Below are 17,292 nucleotides of genomic sequence, written 5' to 3'. Positions count from 1 at the left end.
TGAATGGTCTATCTCCCTTCCCAGTATACTTTGTATAAAGGAAACCAATTATTCCTGATGTGACCTATATGTCTCGTGTACTCCCATCTCAGTTCCTGAGCACACAAAAAATGCCAAAAGGAACTCTCTTAAAAAGGGAACTTCCTCTTTCTTGCACATTTAGTATGTAAATACTGTCTTTTTATTAATTGAGGACTGAAGAGAAAATAATTGTTTTATTGGATTACAAGGATTGTTGCATGGTTTAAAAAGCAAATAACTTAATACTATGAACACTGTTGCACAACTACGGGTAACAGCAGTGGTTACAGGTGAACTGAAACCAAAGGACTACAAATGGAAATTCAGCTATCAATCAGCTACTTCTTGCTAACTGGTCTCAAGCCTTCTGTCTCCCAACAACTATGACTGGTTCTCAAATATCCAAACAACTTGGAGCTATGAAAAAAAGATATAGAGGGGCTTATAAGATGACCAAAGAGCTTGGTTTGTTCGTTGCAGAAAAATGTTTCAAGTCTGAGGAAAACCAATTAATCTTTCATTTAGCAGTTACTGTTGTCTGTGATTTTTAATATGCCAAAGACCTCTAATCAATGAGCTAGCCACCATGCCTCTGGCAAACAAGTGGAAGCATCTGGGAAAGAAGACGGAGAAACAACATTCTGATCAGCACAAGAATCATCTCAACAGATCATGCCAACAGAGACAACTGACCTGCTTTCCCAGTATTCCCTCCATTCATAATACCCATATTACTTGTCTTAGTCTGTCTGCATGAAAAAAAAGGGGAGTTTAAGGGAATTCGAGTTTTAATTAATAGTTATGTCAACAGTTCATAACTGTTTACTTGTAGCTAGAGCCTATTCACTTGTAATGAATAGTTTTTGTTAAGTATAGAAATCTGGGCCATCCTATCTATAAACCGGTGTCTAAAACAAAATAGGTAAATTGGGGAACCAAGCATACTTTAAAAATTTTTAACTTTTTGTTATGACTCTGGCAAAGGCAGGGCTCAATTTTCAGCAATAACACCATGAGTCCTGACATGTTGTGGTCCCTCTGTCCCATATAATAAAACATTACAGTACTTATTCCCACAAACTTGATTAGAGAACAGAAAATTAATAACACGAAGGGTCAGTTCTGAGGTTAAGCAATGGGTAGGGGTATTGTTTATCATGCACTAGATTTAGCTCAGTTAGACTGTTGTCAAAGTAGCAAGTCTGCCAACTTCCTTTGGGAGAATAGAGTCCTTAACAGGCAGCACTGATCAAACAGCACAGAACAATTTAATAAAAATAGACATTAGGGAAGTTTTTTTTAAATAATGTAATTTATGATATCCCAATAATACTGCACAGACCACAGAAACAAATATCATTGTGGTTTTTCAACAAATATATAGTTACAATACATTAAAAGATATGTTACAGCCAATGATACAAGAGTAGAATTATAGGCCTTCATTTATGAAACATGTAGTTAATTGAGTCACTAACAAAACTATTCTCAAAAACAAGCAACTGCATGGATTCTTCATTTAGGTCCCTAATCATCTATCATGTAAACTAGTCTGCAGGTTACTACTGAGTCTCTCACCATTATGTCCCTTGTTGCACCCAATTAGGTTTTATTTTAGTATCCTAATGTTTACTCATGGTCTTATTTTCCACTTAATTCAATTGCCTATGTCTATGAGGTGTTTGATTTCTGAGATAAACTGTGGCTGATGCTCTCTTGCATCTCAGTGCCAACAGATGGGAGCTGTGTGTTAGAAGGCACAACATCATCACAGTCACCTCTTGAATGTTTTGTCTTGCTTTGTACTCTTAGCTGATGTAGCGACTCTTAGCGTTGACTCAGAGGAGGCTAAACCATGCATGGGCTTAAAAGGAGAACGTATGAGCCACAGCACAAGTCATATCCATCCACAAACAACACTAAATACTGACAGTAGGAACTACTGGAAAGCAGTTGCTGGCTACTATGGACCTCACTTACTAGATAGGGAGCCATGGGCCCTGTACATTCACAATTTAGCAAAATACAAAAAGAGAAAAGATTAATGTGGACTGTGATGCTCTGATGGTCAGTTATTCACAATCACTTGAAGAGTGGACAACAAGCAAAACAAATGTTAGCAATCTCTGTGCTAATCTCCACTGCAGTATCTCCTGTTAAAAACACAATCGGTGATCATCTGTAACCTTTGGTGAGTTAATAATAAAATAAAACAGATCATGTTTTGGGTGCATCTTAAAAATGGTGTGGGTAAGCTACTAGTGCTGATGAACGATGAATAGCAAAATGTGACAAGTCCGTTCTCCTGTGCCACATATACAGCTGTATCAGTTCTACTCAAAACAGGAAGGGAGCACACCCTGAGGGGCAAGGAAGAAAGGACAATGAAAAGATTGTTAGTCTTCAAACAAAATGGATCACTAACTACAGTCCCTCTGACCCTTGGCCTCTCCAGTATCCCAACAGACATGTTGTGAATTGTTGGGAGTGGGTAAAAGAGGCAGAGATATGAACTGTGGCAGTTTCTGTGCTTAACTTTTAATCAAATCCCTTCACTTTAGCATAATACTTTTCATTCAAAATAGTTACGCGAGAGGTGACCTTCACTGAGCATCCCTGAGCTGGATTGTTATTAGGCATGATCATCTGTATGCTGCCCTTTAACATTTGCTGCAATTCTTCTTCACAAGTGTGTGTCTGGACAGTTAGATAATAAAAAAAATATCAAAAGTTTCAGTAATAAAAATCTAGTCTTGATTGTGTTGTGCTCGTTTCACATGAGAGTTGCTGCCTGGGAAGGGCCTTTATATCCAAACAGATGTTGAGCTTTCTCCAAGATATCATAAGGCACTGTGCTCAATGTGTCTCACCTAGTTCACTGTCTTTTCAAGGTTCCAAGAAGTAGATAAAGTGCAATTAAAACCATAAAATGTTCTAATGAAAAATGTCTACTGTAAAACTATTGTACAGGTAACTTGGACACTGCCATGTTCAAGGGCATCTAGTTTACAGCAACTTAAATTGTATTTTAATGTATTGGATTTTCACTGGTTTTAGGATCATGTTCTGTGATTCCATTGATTGTTCTAAAGGAATTGCAAACCAATTGCCTTGGATTCTCCTGGAACGGTTCTTTGCTGTGGTCATATTTTGTTGCTTCTCTGAGGGACGATAAAAATCTAAGGAGCCTCTACATAAGCAACAGATTTCCCTTTTACTGTTGCTGGCTTGGTCAATGCAAATGTCTTGAAATTCTCTGTTGTGCAATCATTCGACTCCCATGTGTTCTGAGCCTCCACCAAGTATTTCTGAAACTTTTCCAGATAGGGAGGCCTCTCAGGGAGCAGGTAGTAGTGTGTAGAGCTCATCTTCCTTCCATCTTCCATGATTGGTAAAATGCATGGCACCTTTGTGCCTGCCCCATCACTGCTCTGCCGCTGCAAAATTTTGTTGCTGACATATTTAGGGTCAGGTGCAAAGCTTCGTGTGGGAGGCATCACTCCATTGAGGTAGGAAGGGAGGCTTTTAGGACTTGGGGTGCGCGAGTTATTTCTGGACACAGGTTCCCGTGGGGGTATTTTTGGTGGCCTGTCCTCGTCACAATACATGCCTGACATCACCTCTGCAGACCATCTCCGGTAGTCAGGTTTCACAAGTCGTGGGGGTATGGGAACTCGAGGAGGAACCTCAGGCTTTACCTCATTGGAGTTTGGTGATGAACGTGATAAACAGCTTCCATTTTTAAATGCAACAGGTTTGTTATAAGATCCAGCTGGACCGGAATGTGAACGCTGTAATTTGCGGTGAGGCTGAACAGGCTTTTCAGTAACCTCAGTGCTTTCCAGGTTAGAGTCTTTTTTTATCCTATTGCAACCCTCTGGCAACCTAGTCCTATTAGCACTTTCTGAGTAAGCATAGTTGGTCTGCCCACACCCACGGAAGCTCCTTCTGCTCGGAGTATTGTACCGAAAGCTCAGCGGTCTGTAGTCTTGCAAGAGGAAATCTGTTTCAGAGCTTGTAATGGATTCAACCTCACTGTCAACATCATCAAAGGACACATCACCAGTGATAGGCAATGGAGGGAGTGGCTTAGAACTTCGATCACTGAAACACCCAGAAATAGATGGTGGACTTGTCCCTTTCACTGGTGTTTGAGGTGGTGACTGTATTGTGTTATCCACAGACAGTCTCTTAAATGGGGAGAGCAGCTGATCTTTTTCCATTTGTAGAAATGGCTCCTCATTATTGGACATTTTCAGAGCAGCTGGTCGCAGCTTGTGGAAAGATGATCTGAGACAACTCCCAAAACAACAGTGGCCGTTCAGCTGAACTGGATCCATTTCTTGCCCTGCTGGAGGAAGAAAAGTAATTTTTAAAACAAAAATGCTCATTATATAAAATTCTTCCCATCTCCCCAGGAGGTTCAGCTGCCTTCTAGGGTATGGGCTCCTCAGATGTTGGCCATCTCTCAGTATCTCATATGCAGCATTCTCCATGAGAAATTCTAGCCAAGGACTGCAGTATAATATTCAAATTAGGTTCAGGGAATCACCCAACAGTGATCATTTACAGGAGCTCTTGTCTAAAGGACAATGTCATTGGTAAGGCTCAGTGATAATTTAGCATAGATCTGGCTGAGACATGTTCAGTACGCATGGCAAAAGGTAGGAATAAATGTAGTTACTTAAATCCAGGTTGATGATCTGACAGCACTGGAAAGGCTTAATTATTGTCCAGTGCTAGGTGTTCTGAGAATTTTGATGATGGGCCTTCTCGAATCAGAATTTTAATACCTGAAAGCTACTTAAAAGACAGCTAAGTTAATCACAGTGGAGTGGCACATTATAGGCAAAAATCAGGCAAGAATCATCTGTTTTGTTCTTGGAGATATTACAGAACTAGTTTTCTTTTAAAATAACAATCTGACAGTTCCATATCACCAATAAAATTATCCAGTTTCTTTTTCAAACAAAAAAAGAATTTGAATTATCAGACATTTAGTGAGCATTTCCTATTGAGATGATACATACAGTTGTTTGAAGTTACGATGTAGGGCTGTTGATGGGGAGCAGCATTCAACATACAGGTCATGGCTCTGGGGTCTGTACAGTAGATGCTGAAATCACACAAAAAAAAGTTAAGCGCAATGTCTGCGTGAACAGTCAATTGCCTAGACTATTTCACAACAAAAAAAAGACTTCTCAACCCTTTCTACCTCCCTTGAGGCTACTGTCCTGTCTCCACCTGTAGCCTTAATTTAACCATCAAAAAAAATTACAAGAAAAGCAATATTCCCAGTGGCACTTGATGTATTATTCAAGCTTAATTTTCCTTCCTGCTAAATAGCCCTTTTAAAGACTCAAGAGATCAAGTTTATCTTAACAGCTAATCCCCTTTTGATTCCAGGGATCAGTTCTGTTACTTGTCTCAATGACTACAAAAACTTTAGTAATAGACCTATACTTAGAAATTAACCTAGAATTCCAAATGTTTTTGATAAGTGTCCTTTAATTATTGTCAACAAGACCCCTATAAAATTTAGACTCAACTGATGTAGCAGCATTTCCCAACTTATTATATTTAAATAAAACATGACTAATTAAATCAACACTAAGTTCTCTGCTTCCCATCAGCCAAGTTCTATCTCATCCAGTGGAGGGAATTTGGTTCCTTTTCATTTCTCCTGGGATGCAATACTTCCACTCCTTTTCATTGAATTTTGTTTATCTCTGATCAGCCCAGATTTAATCTCTTTTTTTTTGCACAAGACAGCAGTCATCTTTGCAGAAACCTTAGTTTGGTGTTCTATATGAATTTAAACTCCTTGCATTGTAACTGTAAACTCAAGGACCCAATAGCCTAAACAATGTGCCAAGGACATGAGGGGTCCTGGTGCAGGTCCAATGCTATTTCAGTCGCTTAACCTCAATATTTACTGGCCCTAAGTTTGTAAATACACCTCAATATTTTGGAAGTCATGCAACACTACTACACACTTCAATTTTGATATTTATCTGCCTCAAGAAAACTCTGAAGTTACTCCCTCCCAATACCAAATTGCACTGCATTAAAGTGCTCAATTGTTAAAGTGCTTAAGGTTCCAGCAACCTTTGGTATTGATGACACCGTGATTAAAGTGCATGATGCAGTTACTCAGCAGACTGCAGATTTCCCGTGCTCTAGCCTTGTATCAGAAATGGTTACAACTTTGAGAACATACCAATCCTTTAAAGACTTTGTGTTACAGTTAACATGATATTGCACTCTGTCAAATAGGGAAAAGATTCTAGAATTATTCATCCAATTTATTGTATGTCAGTAATGTCACAGGTAACAAGTTGTAGGACTAATCCCACCCCATTTAAGGTAAATCAATGATGAAACTCTCCTTTAGGAAATTACATCTGGCTTCTGATGAAAAGTAACCATCTGAAATTTTGAGCAAACCTTTTCTATTACAGATATTGACTTAACTGCCTTGTGTTTTCATTTTTTGTCTTGTTTGAGATTCTTAACATTTACACTAAAGAAGATTGATCTAATCTTGGGAGACAGCCAACAACCTTACCATGTTATCAGGTTGTGGGGTAAAAGATTTCTTTCAACCAGATCACTAGCTGTGCTAACTAATAAGTGTCTTTGGTGCATTTCTAAAGCAGCTTTCAACATCAAAGTGTTAGATGTGGAATAAATTCAGAGGACAAAGTTATATTATTATTGCTTATTTCGAAATGTGAAGATATAGATAAAGCTTGTTAATGTCAAAAGGCAAGGATAATAAAATGTTTGAAGGATCAGAACTCTTAATAGAGTGACTGTCAGGTTGACATGCAACATTCATCCCTTGATTTTATGTATTATGTAAACATTCCCACCAGCAATTAAAGAGACAAGTTCCACATGTTAATATGCTAGAATGGACTAAATTAGTTTGGGAGACAGTGATGAGGCTCGATTTCAACATAGGAAGGATGAATATTGTAAAGGATGGTGGATTGATGATAAGATGAAGTGGAAAGCAGTATCAGCCATAATGGTGAGTGATGTAGAGGCAGGAAGAAAGATTATGTTTGGAGGGAAAAGGTGCAACTGGATTTTTTTGTCCTGTTGCATGGCGTGAAATTAGTTACATTCTAAATGCAGACTGCTTTTTAACTGAATCTGTCAACCCTGATATTGATGGGTTAAGCAATTAGACTGTTAAAATAAAAACAAAATACAATTAAGCTATTTGCCCAAAATATGAATTTGTACAAGTGAAGAGGTTACAAAAGGAGCCTCATTAACCACAGTAAAGTGGGATAAGAATTTCAATATTCTCAGGAGGTTGATCTAAAAAGAACATTTTCACATTCTAATTAGCTATTCACAATTGGTACACAGGCCAGTTGGGAATTGGAGATTCCTGGAGATAAAAAAAAGTGAATAGCAAATCCTGAGGAAATCTAGGTAGCAATACAGGGCTAACAGTGGCTGTCTGTGTGGAGTTTGCACATTGTCTTAGTGTCTGCATGGGGGGTTTCCTCCAGTTTCCTCCCACAGTCCAAAATTTGCAAGTTCGGTGGACTGGCCATGCTAAATTGCCCACAGTGTCCTGGGATGTGGTGAATTAGCAATGGAAAATGCAAGGTTACAGGGAAAGGGTTGACCTGGGATGTTCAGAGGGTATATGTGGACTTGATGGGAAGAATGGCTTGTTTTCCACATTGTAGGGATTCTATGATTAAAATGGCTGATCAATTCTATGAAGGTCATGCCATCCCACAGAGCCAGCCAACCTGCAACATCATTAAATTTCTTCAGCTCTTGTAGACAAGTGTCTCATTAGACCCATGTCTTGATTAAATTGTCAATCATAGTTTGCACACTTCAACTTTAAAAAAAACACTATGGTGTTTTTGTCAGAGCCCTCTCTTTACTCTAACGGGCAGCACGGTGGCACAGTGGTTAGCACTGCTGCCTCACAGCGCCAGAGACCCGGGTTCAATTCCCGCCTCAGGCCACAGACTGTGTGGAGTTTGCACATTCTCCCAGTGTCTGCGTGGGTTTCCTCCTGGTGCTCCGGTTTCCTCCCACAGTCCAAAGATGTGCACGTCAGGTGAATTGGCCATGCTAAATTGCCCGTAGTGTTAGGTAAAGGGGTAAATGTACGGGAATGGGTGGGTTACGCTTCGGCGGGTCGGTGTGGACTTGTTTGGCTGAAGGGCCTGTTTCCACACTAAGTAATCTAATCTAATCTACTCAAAAAGGGAGCAAAAAAAAAAAGTTATTGGATTAAAGAGGAGGTTGCAATTGGCAAAGAAGGGTTGGAAGAAGTCTATATTTTGTCTGAAGAAACAGCATCATAAAAGCAACCAGTGCAGGCAACAACCTGAGAATTTTATTGTAGCGTCTCTCACCTGTATCAGGTAGAAGACAGTTACAGAAATTTAACAATTAAATTGTGTGTGTACTTTCCATTTGCTAAAATACATGAATAGGTATTTGCAAATTATCTATCCTTCTTCCAGTACTTTTGTTTAATGGCATAGCTCAACACCACAAACGTAGTTTATATATTCGACTTTTTCATTTCTCAGTATCTGCTCCCTCCAAAATGGTTTCACTGCAACACCAGTCAAACAAGTGCATCCCCATTTTCATTCACAATTGCCCACTCGCTTGTTGTCTTCAAAACGCTCTTTGCAATCCCTCAAAAGATAGCAGCAAACATTTTTATCACGACTCCTGACTCTGCTCACTCTCACTGGGGTTCGTGTCCCTTTTTCTGCTGAAGATACTGATTCTCATAAGGGAAAAGGGAAGTAGTAATTCTGCCATCTTCATCATGGAGCTTGACACAATCTTTCATTACTCTAAATGGCCTGCATTGGTCCCTTATTGGCCTGCATTTTGCCATTGATACTCGAGTACTCAAATAATTCCTCTTTTTAGCAGCTTGGAATAAGCTCCTGTGTAACAGACAAAGATCTGGGCAAATCAAAACAAGCTCTGAGGACCAAGAAGAGAGATGCAAACGGCATAGAATTAGAGCACAATTTACAAGATACCATCATTTTCCTGCCAGCAGAATGAATATTGACCAGAAATGTCAATTCAACCGAGAGGAGTGTCACACAAGTGCTGTTCTTTCCTCACCTTGCATTCACCCTGGCTCACTTTCTGCCTATTCCCTAACCCAGAGTTCATTGAATGTACCCAATGTTGCGCAGGCAGAAATGGAGTCCAATCCATCTCAGATTGGTGATAGAATCAGAGTTGAACTGCTCTGTATCATACAGGTGATGAGGGTGTACCCATTGAAGCATCATAAGGGAATGTGGCAATGTGAGTGGTGTAATACTGAATTTTGGAACGTTCTGGGTCTAGGGGTATGGGTATGATGACTGTTGTAATACACAAAAGACTGTCCAACTAAGTTATGTTGACATAAGTGCTCAGTAGTATAGAATCACACAGTAAATATACAGAATCTTCACATTGTCACAAAGTGTGTGCAACTATTCCCCAATGGCAGAGCCAAGCAATTTAATTAGGACATATTGTGCCTCGAAATTTGAACAATCTGCCAAATGTACAGCTTTTTATTGGACAATTGTGGATGTAGGTGAAATTTAAAAACATTTAAAAAAAGGAGAGAAAAACCCAACTGAAATTTCAAGCAAAGACACTTTCTTGGAATGGAGGAAATTACTAGCAAGACTTCCACCTATTACCCCTCCAGATCTGCCCAGAGATCTTAGAATAGGCACAGATACCACTGTTGCGGGCACACCAATCTAAGGAGAAGAAATAAAATTAAAGAAGCTCCCTCCAGACATCGGCAATTTAAGTAAAGAACATATTGCACATTTCTTGCAAAGTGTACCAAATGCTTGATGATTCAAAATTAGACTTCGAATCTCTAATATTTTCTGCTGGTGAATTTTTATTTTGGGAATGGGGGGAGGGTCAAAAACAACAAGCTGTTTTTTTTTCCCCCTTCCAAAGGAAATAGTGCGTAGTTCTGGTTATCTGGTAACTTTTGTTGGATATTTGGTGGGGACACAAATCTTGTTGTGTAGTGATGTCAGCCATGATGAAATAGCTTGCCAACAATGCTACTACCTACATGAAGTACAGCTATCTGGGTCAGGGGAGAGAGAGAAGTCAGGAAAGATCTTTATCTTCTGGATTCAAAGTGGGAAAAGGGAGCATACAAACCACAAGAGGGACCCTGAACTGAAAGAAGAAAATGCATACCTTCAAACTGCCCAAGTGTAGTACCTCCTCTTTATACAATCCAAAATCATAAGGATCAACAGATGTTGAACAATATATTTGTGATCAAAACAGAGCAGTTCCATTTAATATACCAAAATCACTATAACTTAACTTACCAGAAACAGCTTCAATATTGGCTACACTCGCCAAGTTTTGTAAATTGCAAGCTGTACTGGTGACCCCATGCTTAATTGCCAATAGTGACAATTCTTTTTTTAAAAAGGTCTTAAAACTTAACCATTCCTTTAAAACCCTAAAATATTAAAGCCCCATCACTAATTTGAGCCAAAAGATCCATATAGGCATAGAAAGTGGTTCACCACATTTACTCCCAGTATTTACACCATGTGCTGTCATCATTTCAGACTCAAAAAATGAGCCAACTAATGATGAAAAGTGTACGTGACTACTGGTGTCAAGTCTATCACACCTGGGAGAGGCAAGAAACTTGTGATTCCTTTTCCTATTGTAAGCACATCTTTCTAATCTCCATTTCATTGCTCCATCAAGACGAGTCATAAAAAGCTCAGGCAATGACAGAGCATGAGTAATAACACCAATAACGTCTTACATTTCTGATGTGGGTGTTGCAGTTTATTGATACCAATGGAAAAAAACTAAACACAGATCATACAAGCTTGGGGCCACTTCATGTGATCACAATGAAACTTCCTCTATGAAAAGAGTCTGACAAGCTATTGTACCTTTAATATTAGCAGGGAATTTAATAATTCTCAGAAGAAAACTAACCCTTGCTGCCAGATTGTACACAACTTAAGAATTGTAGCCTGTGTTGTTCCTTTAGAGCAACTTTCAGATTGTCTTTTTAAAAAAATTTCACACTGCCATGATTGGCAGGGTTGGGTGGCGATATGGATGTGAACTCAAATTCTAGATGATGAGTCCAAAAACACAGCCACCAAACTACCATAATGCAGCTATAGGAAGTCAAATAGCATACCTGCTGTTAATAACTATCCAGTCCCCACCTTTCTACAATATGGAGGTGCCAGTGTTGGATTGGGGTGGACTAAGTTTTTAAAAAAAAATCACAACATCAGGCGTGATGGGTGTCTACCTGACGAAGGACCAGTGCTGAGAAAGCTTGTACTTCCAAATAAACCTGTTGGACTATAGCCTGGTGTCAAGAGATTTTTAACTTTGTCCACCCTTTCTATAGACACTTACAGATATTAAGTGAGGACAGGCTCAGACTCTTGTAAATCTTCCGTCATCTCAATGGTCAAACACTTCTGGATATTCACTATCTTCCAACATTAAGAACAGCAATTTAGTTGGAAAACGGGAAAGGGACAATGAGCAACATGAGGACTGTATCCAGAGAACGAAAGACGAACTGGGACAATATTTTCTATTTTAAAATGACAATTGGGTTCCATCCATGACAAAATATACTTTTTGAATTGCTACCTAAAATATCATCAATTAATTAGAGTTTTCTCAGGTCAGCTCGGGAATGCCATATAATATGTATTCAGTCTTGGTTTTTTTAAAAAAAATTACTCGATTAACGTGTTCACTGCTCAGAGGGCTAGAAATTGATCATCTTAAAAAGGGGTATTTACAGGAGCACTTTGGAATAGGTTCACGAACAGTGAAGTCTGGAACCAGTTGATCCATATCCTTTGGCTCCATAAACGGACCGTTAAAACTGGGCCTTCGCAGGAGGCCGCTTTAAATCGCCAGTCACTGTACAGTTTCAGAGCCCATTAACACCTTGATTTACTGCTAGCTGGTGTGAAACTAGTTTACATCACAGCACAAACTAGAAGGGAGAGATGCACTTCTAACTTCCTCTAGAGTTTCAGCTTCACTCTCTCCAAAACATTGAGGTAGTTAGCTGCTTTTATATTTCTCAAAAGAACTACAAAGGGATTAATATTGAATGTTTTGCTACAGAACTGATTTCAAGATAGCTGCAGAGGAACTCGTTTTGATCATGAGAATGAGCTAGTCAGCCCCTAACGTTCAGTCCATGTATATGTATCTTGCTTAACTCTCGGTAACAGGTTGACATAATCACAATAAAATCCAGTCACTTTACACACTGACTCAGAAACTGATCTCAGGCTCCACAAAGCTGCAACTTTAAAGATATTTGATAAACCAAGCAGAACCAGAGAGAAAAAAAAAATGTATCAAACTCCTGAATTAACACTAAAATCAGTGTGTTTGCAAAATCCATTTGTATTATTATTGCAAAAACGTTTTAAAACGTTATAGAAGTTTTAAAATGGTGTAAAACCTGCTGCAGTTCAGGTTACATATTAAACTGATCGGAGTGGCTCACGGATAATAATTTGTAGGCAGTTTTGTTCATCCAGTACAGCAATAGATATATATCGAATTTCTTAAAGAATATTGTTACAAAGGAATTGATCACGAAATTGAGCAGAAACAGGAAACGTACAAAAGATGAAAAGAAAATGACGAGGAAACAAGTAAAATCAGAGGTAAAAAAATAGCAGCGTAACAGGAGTGCAAACAAGAGCGAGTGGGGTCTGAAACTCACCTACCTCCTGATCAGTTTCACGGGACAGGAAATCCGGCGCAAACACTCCAACTAACTACCCGATTCAATGTAGTGATAAATACAAAAACATTTCTCCAGACTACGTTCTACCTTCCCTGCTCACACTAGATCCCGACTCCAATTAAATGTTTCGCTGTTGCAATGCGTCCTGCAGTTTGCTTAATAAGGCGGGCTCTAAATCCTGATGTCATCATGAAGTGAGATCAGGATATCTCCACGCCCCATAGCCTGCAGTCCGCACGCTTACTTACCTCTGCCTTAAAGGGGAACATCGACAAACAATCGGAGATCAGCCCCTTAAATTTAAATTGGCAACGTTCCTCCTATATATTAAAAAATCTTTATCAAGCTCCATACCCAATAGCATCGGAGGGATGAATCCGCAGATTGTAGTTTTTTTAGCATTTGGTGGGGCCCACCATCCATCGCAGCAATTTAAATCTTGCAAAATCCAAATCAGAGCACAAAAACAAAAGGTTAGACGGGACTCTGCCAAGAGTTTCCACGTCATTTGCTTGTTTTCAGATTGCTACATAGCTGGCTATTCGGTGCTGAGTATTAAATTGTTTTCCAGGCCTGGCGCTGTTGGGCTAACATTTTGACTCACCATAAAATGTTACTTTAACTTCAAAAGCTAGCTCCAGTATCGCTTAGGAAAGTATCCGATGTTACATTAGTGTGTCTGTATCTATCTGTATCCCTATTAACCACTCTTCCATTCCTCAACCTCATTTTATTTCCGTGTCGAAGTGTGGCGCTGGAAAAGCACAGCAGGTCAGGCAGCTTCTGAGGAATAGGAGTTCGACGTTTCGGGCAAAAACCCTTCATCACTTTACCTTCGTCTCTAGCCCTGGAATAACTTTACGCAGTGAACTTACAACGGTACTTTTCCATCCTTAACTATCTTTGGCCCTCCATTCACCATGACATTTCGGTAGCTATCAAATTATTCAATCGTTTGTTCAACTCCTCTTCCTAGTGTCAAACATGGCAATGTTCTTAACTCTAACTCAGGAAGTTGTGGGTTTACTAAAGTTTTACTCCAGGATTTTAAGTACAAAAACCAGGATTAACAAAATCACACAACACCAGGTCAGAGTCCAACAGGTTAATTTGGAAGTAGAAGCTTTTGGAGTTGTTTGGTTTTATCTTTGTCCATCTAATTCCAACACCGGCACCTCCATATCATTAAAAAAAAAGTATGCCATAGCAGTGCAGTACTGATGGAATGCCATACTGTTGAAAAATGCTACATTTTAGATGGGTCAACTAAAACCCAATCTACCCCACAGTTGGATGTAAAAAATATCAACGGCACTATTTTAAAGAGCAGAAAGAGTATCCCAGGTATCCTGGCTAATTTTCACCCCCTAGTTAACATCACAAGTAACCGATTATCAGATTCATTATCACATTGCTGTTTGTGGGAGCTTTCTGTGTACAAATTAGCTGTCATATTTCTTACATATTTGAATACATTTCCCTTTCTGCTTTGGGAAGTCTTCTGGATGTAACAAGGCATTATTTAAATGCAAGTTTTATCCTTGATGCCCTTGCTTGCACTAAAACCAATACTATTTCTTATAATTATTTGCCATAATGGTACCAACAGAACAATGAGTGGACATATAACAGATGAAATTTAATGCAAGGAAACGTGAAGTGATGCAAGTGATGCATTTTGTGAGGAAGAAAGAGGAGAGGAAATACAAAATAAAGGATAAAATTCTTCACAAGTTGCGGAAACACTGAATCTTTGAGTTTTGTATGAGCAAATAACTGAAGTTGGCACAGTAGGTAGAGAAAGTAGTTAATAAGATAAATGGGGTCCATGTCTTTATAAATAGAGACCTACAGTAGAAAAGGAATGAAGTTATGGTAAATCTTTATAAAGCACTGATTTAGCCACCAATCCTGGAAACCCCACTTTAGGAGGGATGGAAGCATTAGAGAAACTGCAGAAAAGATTACAAGATTAGGGAAGTTAAAACTGTACCTCACAAAGAAGGTTGAGAGGAGATTTGATAGTTCAAAATTGTGTTGGGTCTGGACAGAGTAAATACAGAGAAACTGTTTCCAGTGACAGAAGGTTCAAGAACCAAAGGATATTGGTTAAACCTGAATAGCAAAAAAAACCCAAAAGTGGCGGATTTGAAGAAAAACGTTTTGATGTAGCAAGTAGCTAGAATCTAGAATGCATTGCCTAAAAGGTTGATGAAAGCAAATTGAATTGTGGCTTTCAGAAGGCTACTGGTTTCAAAAATGGTCTTTTCCTTGGAGGAAAAAAAGGTACCGGGCTACAGGGAGAAAGTGGAGATGGAGGAGTATTTGTGTTTCTCACGCATAAAGGTACCATTGATGCAATGGGCTGAACAGAATCTCTCCACACAGGTTTCTTCTCCTATCAATGAGAATGTCCTTATTAAAGTCCAAAATTGGGTGGGAGTGCTCAAAGCCAGATTTACCTGAATAGTTTCTTTTCTCAATTGCTCTCCTGTTCTGTTGCCCCCACCCCTGCCCCCAAGCTCCGATTAGGCGCATGATTACTCACCTGCAGTTTTGTCCCCTTGGCAGAACAATCCAAAAGCACAAACTCAAGCTCTATATATACAATGATACCACCAAGTGTTTTTAAACATAATCATCAGCTTTCTCAAACTCACTGCAGTTTCTGATCTATCACACTGTTCATCTCCCTGAAGGAGCAAAAATGACCTCCGCCCATACCTGGGAGTTCTGAAGCCATTGTCTTCAAACCCTACCAAAAAAGCCATTTCTTAATCATCACTTACTCCAGGTCACTATTTCAGTCTGAATTGGACCATTCACAAACTTGGCAACCTATTTAACTCTGAAGTTAACTTCTGACTACATCACAAAGACCACCGACTGCCGCCCTTATAACCTCACCATCTCCATCAACACTTCAGCCTATTTGGCGCTGAAGCCCTCATCCATTCCTTTGTTAACCATTGCACTGACTATTTCAATGCTCTCCCACCCAGTCTCCCACCTTTTCACCCTTCAAAAACTTGAACTCAACCAAAACAATACTCAAATTCTAATCTGCAGCAAGTCCTATTCACTTATTGCCCCTGTACTTGCTGATCTATATTTGCTGCAGGTCCAGCAACTACTTGATTTTAAAATTCTCACCCTTGTTTTTAAATCTCTCCATGCCTTTGTTTTTCCAACCCCAAAGTGCTTTGCAATCTTTGCACTTCTTCAGGTCTGGTCTCTTGGGCATCCCTAATTGTAATTACTGCTCTGCGCTTCCAGTTGCCTTTAAGTCTCTAGCTTTTAAATTATGTTCTTATGGCTTCCTATAGCTCTACCTGTCTTTACTCCATCAATGCATCCCTTTACACAGACTTCTAATGTATCCCTCTGTTTCTTTGTACTTTTTTGATATTTCTCTTGTGAATTATCATGGAATATATTACTATATTAAAAGGGTTACGTCAATGCATGTTGTGTTTCTGTAGCTAAGCATTGATAGATCTGGATATGAGTGTTAATACAAATATCTGTGTGTCTTTTCTTTTTAATTGTCATTATGTCATCAAACAAGAAATATCAGACAGTCGTTCTTTTTTACAGGAGTATAATCAACAAGAAACCTAATGGAAATAAAGGAAACATGTGATTTAAATAGTAATATCATTTTCCCCAACCAGTTCTGGCTGACACATACTCCCTCCATGACCAACTGGATGCTGATAGATCATTAAAGACAGGCAGCCAGAATGATAATTCCCTGAATTTGCACTCAACTTGGAATTGAGGATTGCCAACATGACTGGTTTCAGGAGCAAACCCTTGAGGTGTTCTTCCAAATTGCTCATCCTTTTCCTCAATGGGTCGGCAGAAATAAGAATGTGGGATTGAAGTGAAGAAATAAACTGGTTTTCTTCAGGCTTAAAGTTGTCTTTACTGCAGAAAGAACTCTTGAGCTGGTGGAGGTCTGAAGGCTTTTCTCTATCTTGTTTACAGTTGCAAGCTTTCAGCTGCCTGAGAACCAATCATATAGTTGTTGGCAGGCAGAAGGCTTTTGTGATCAATGACTAGTCCTGAGTCCATAGGCCAATCGGCTACTTGTTGCTAGCTGAACCTCCATTTGTACACAACCTTTGGCTTTCTCTTCTGCAAACTGTACTTCAGCTAATGCTAGAACCACACTGTAGGGATTCTGTTCTATTCTGTAACCAGCAGCTGTGTCAATATTATTTACAATGAATGTCAGGTTATGTGCTTTCAAAACAGAAATTCTCCAGCAATTCTTGGTCTTAAAACAGTTCTTTTCTCATTTCTGTCCACAATTAAGAACACAGAAAATTAAAAGATATAGATTACTTGATCAATATGGTGCCACAAATACAGCTGCTTAATAAGTCCCTATGGTATTGGGAGTAGTAATTTGGAAGGATAGAAGATTGGCTAACTATAAGGAGACA

The 17,292-nt window shown here is 39.2% G+C and overlaps 1 protein-coding gene across 4 annotated transcripts; it reads right to left on the bottom strand.

Annotated features, from left to right (window-relative positions):
* Positions 1–257: 257 nt before the first annotated feature.
* Positions 258–13,024, bottom strand: errfi1a (ERBB receptor feedback inhibitor 1a). 4 transcript variants are annotated; one of them, XM_072586389.1, is made up of 3 exons: positions 12,818–13,024; positions 5,052–5,137; positions 258–4,372 (listed from the first exon to the last, which is right to left on the bottom strand). In XM_072586389.1, the coding sequence occupies exons 2-3, from the start codon at positions 5,110–5,112 to the stop codon at positions 3,201–3,203; spliced, it is 1,233 nt and encodes a 410-aa protein (XP_072442490.1). In that variant the 5' UTR covers positions 5,113–5,137; positions 12,818–13,024; the 3' UTR covers positions 258–3,200. The 4 variants fall into 4 exon arrangements, with proteins under 4 accessions (XP_072442490.1, XP_072442491.1, XP_072442492.1 ...); XM_072586390.1 differs by having other exon boundaries at positions 12,822–13,024; XM_072586391.1 differs by having other exon boundaries at positions 259–4,369.
* Between the last annotated feature and the right edge of the window lie 4,268 nt (positions 13,025–17,292).

The sequence above is a fragment of the Chiloscyllium punctatum genome, chromosome 16 (assembly GCF_047496795.1).
Source record: "Chiloscyllium punctatum isolate Juve2018m chromosome 16, sChiPun1.3, whole genome shotgun sequence".
Classification (NCBI taxonomy): domain Eukaryota; kingdom Metazoa; phylum Chordata; class Chondrichthyes; order Orectolobiformes; family Hemiscylliidae; genus Chiloscyllium; species Chiloscyllium punctatum.
This window is presented reverse-complemented; position numbering and strand designations above follow the sequence as displayed.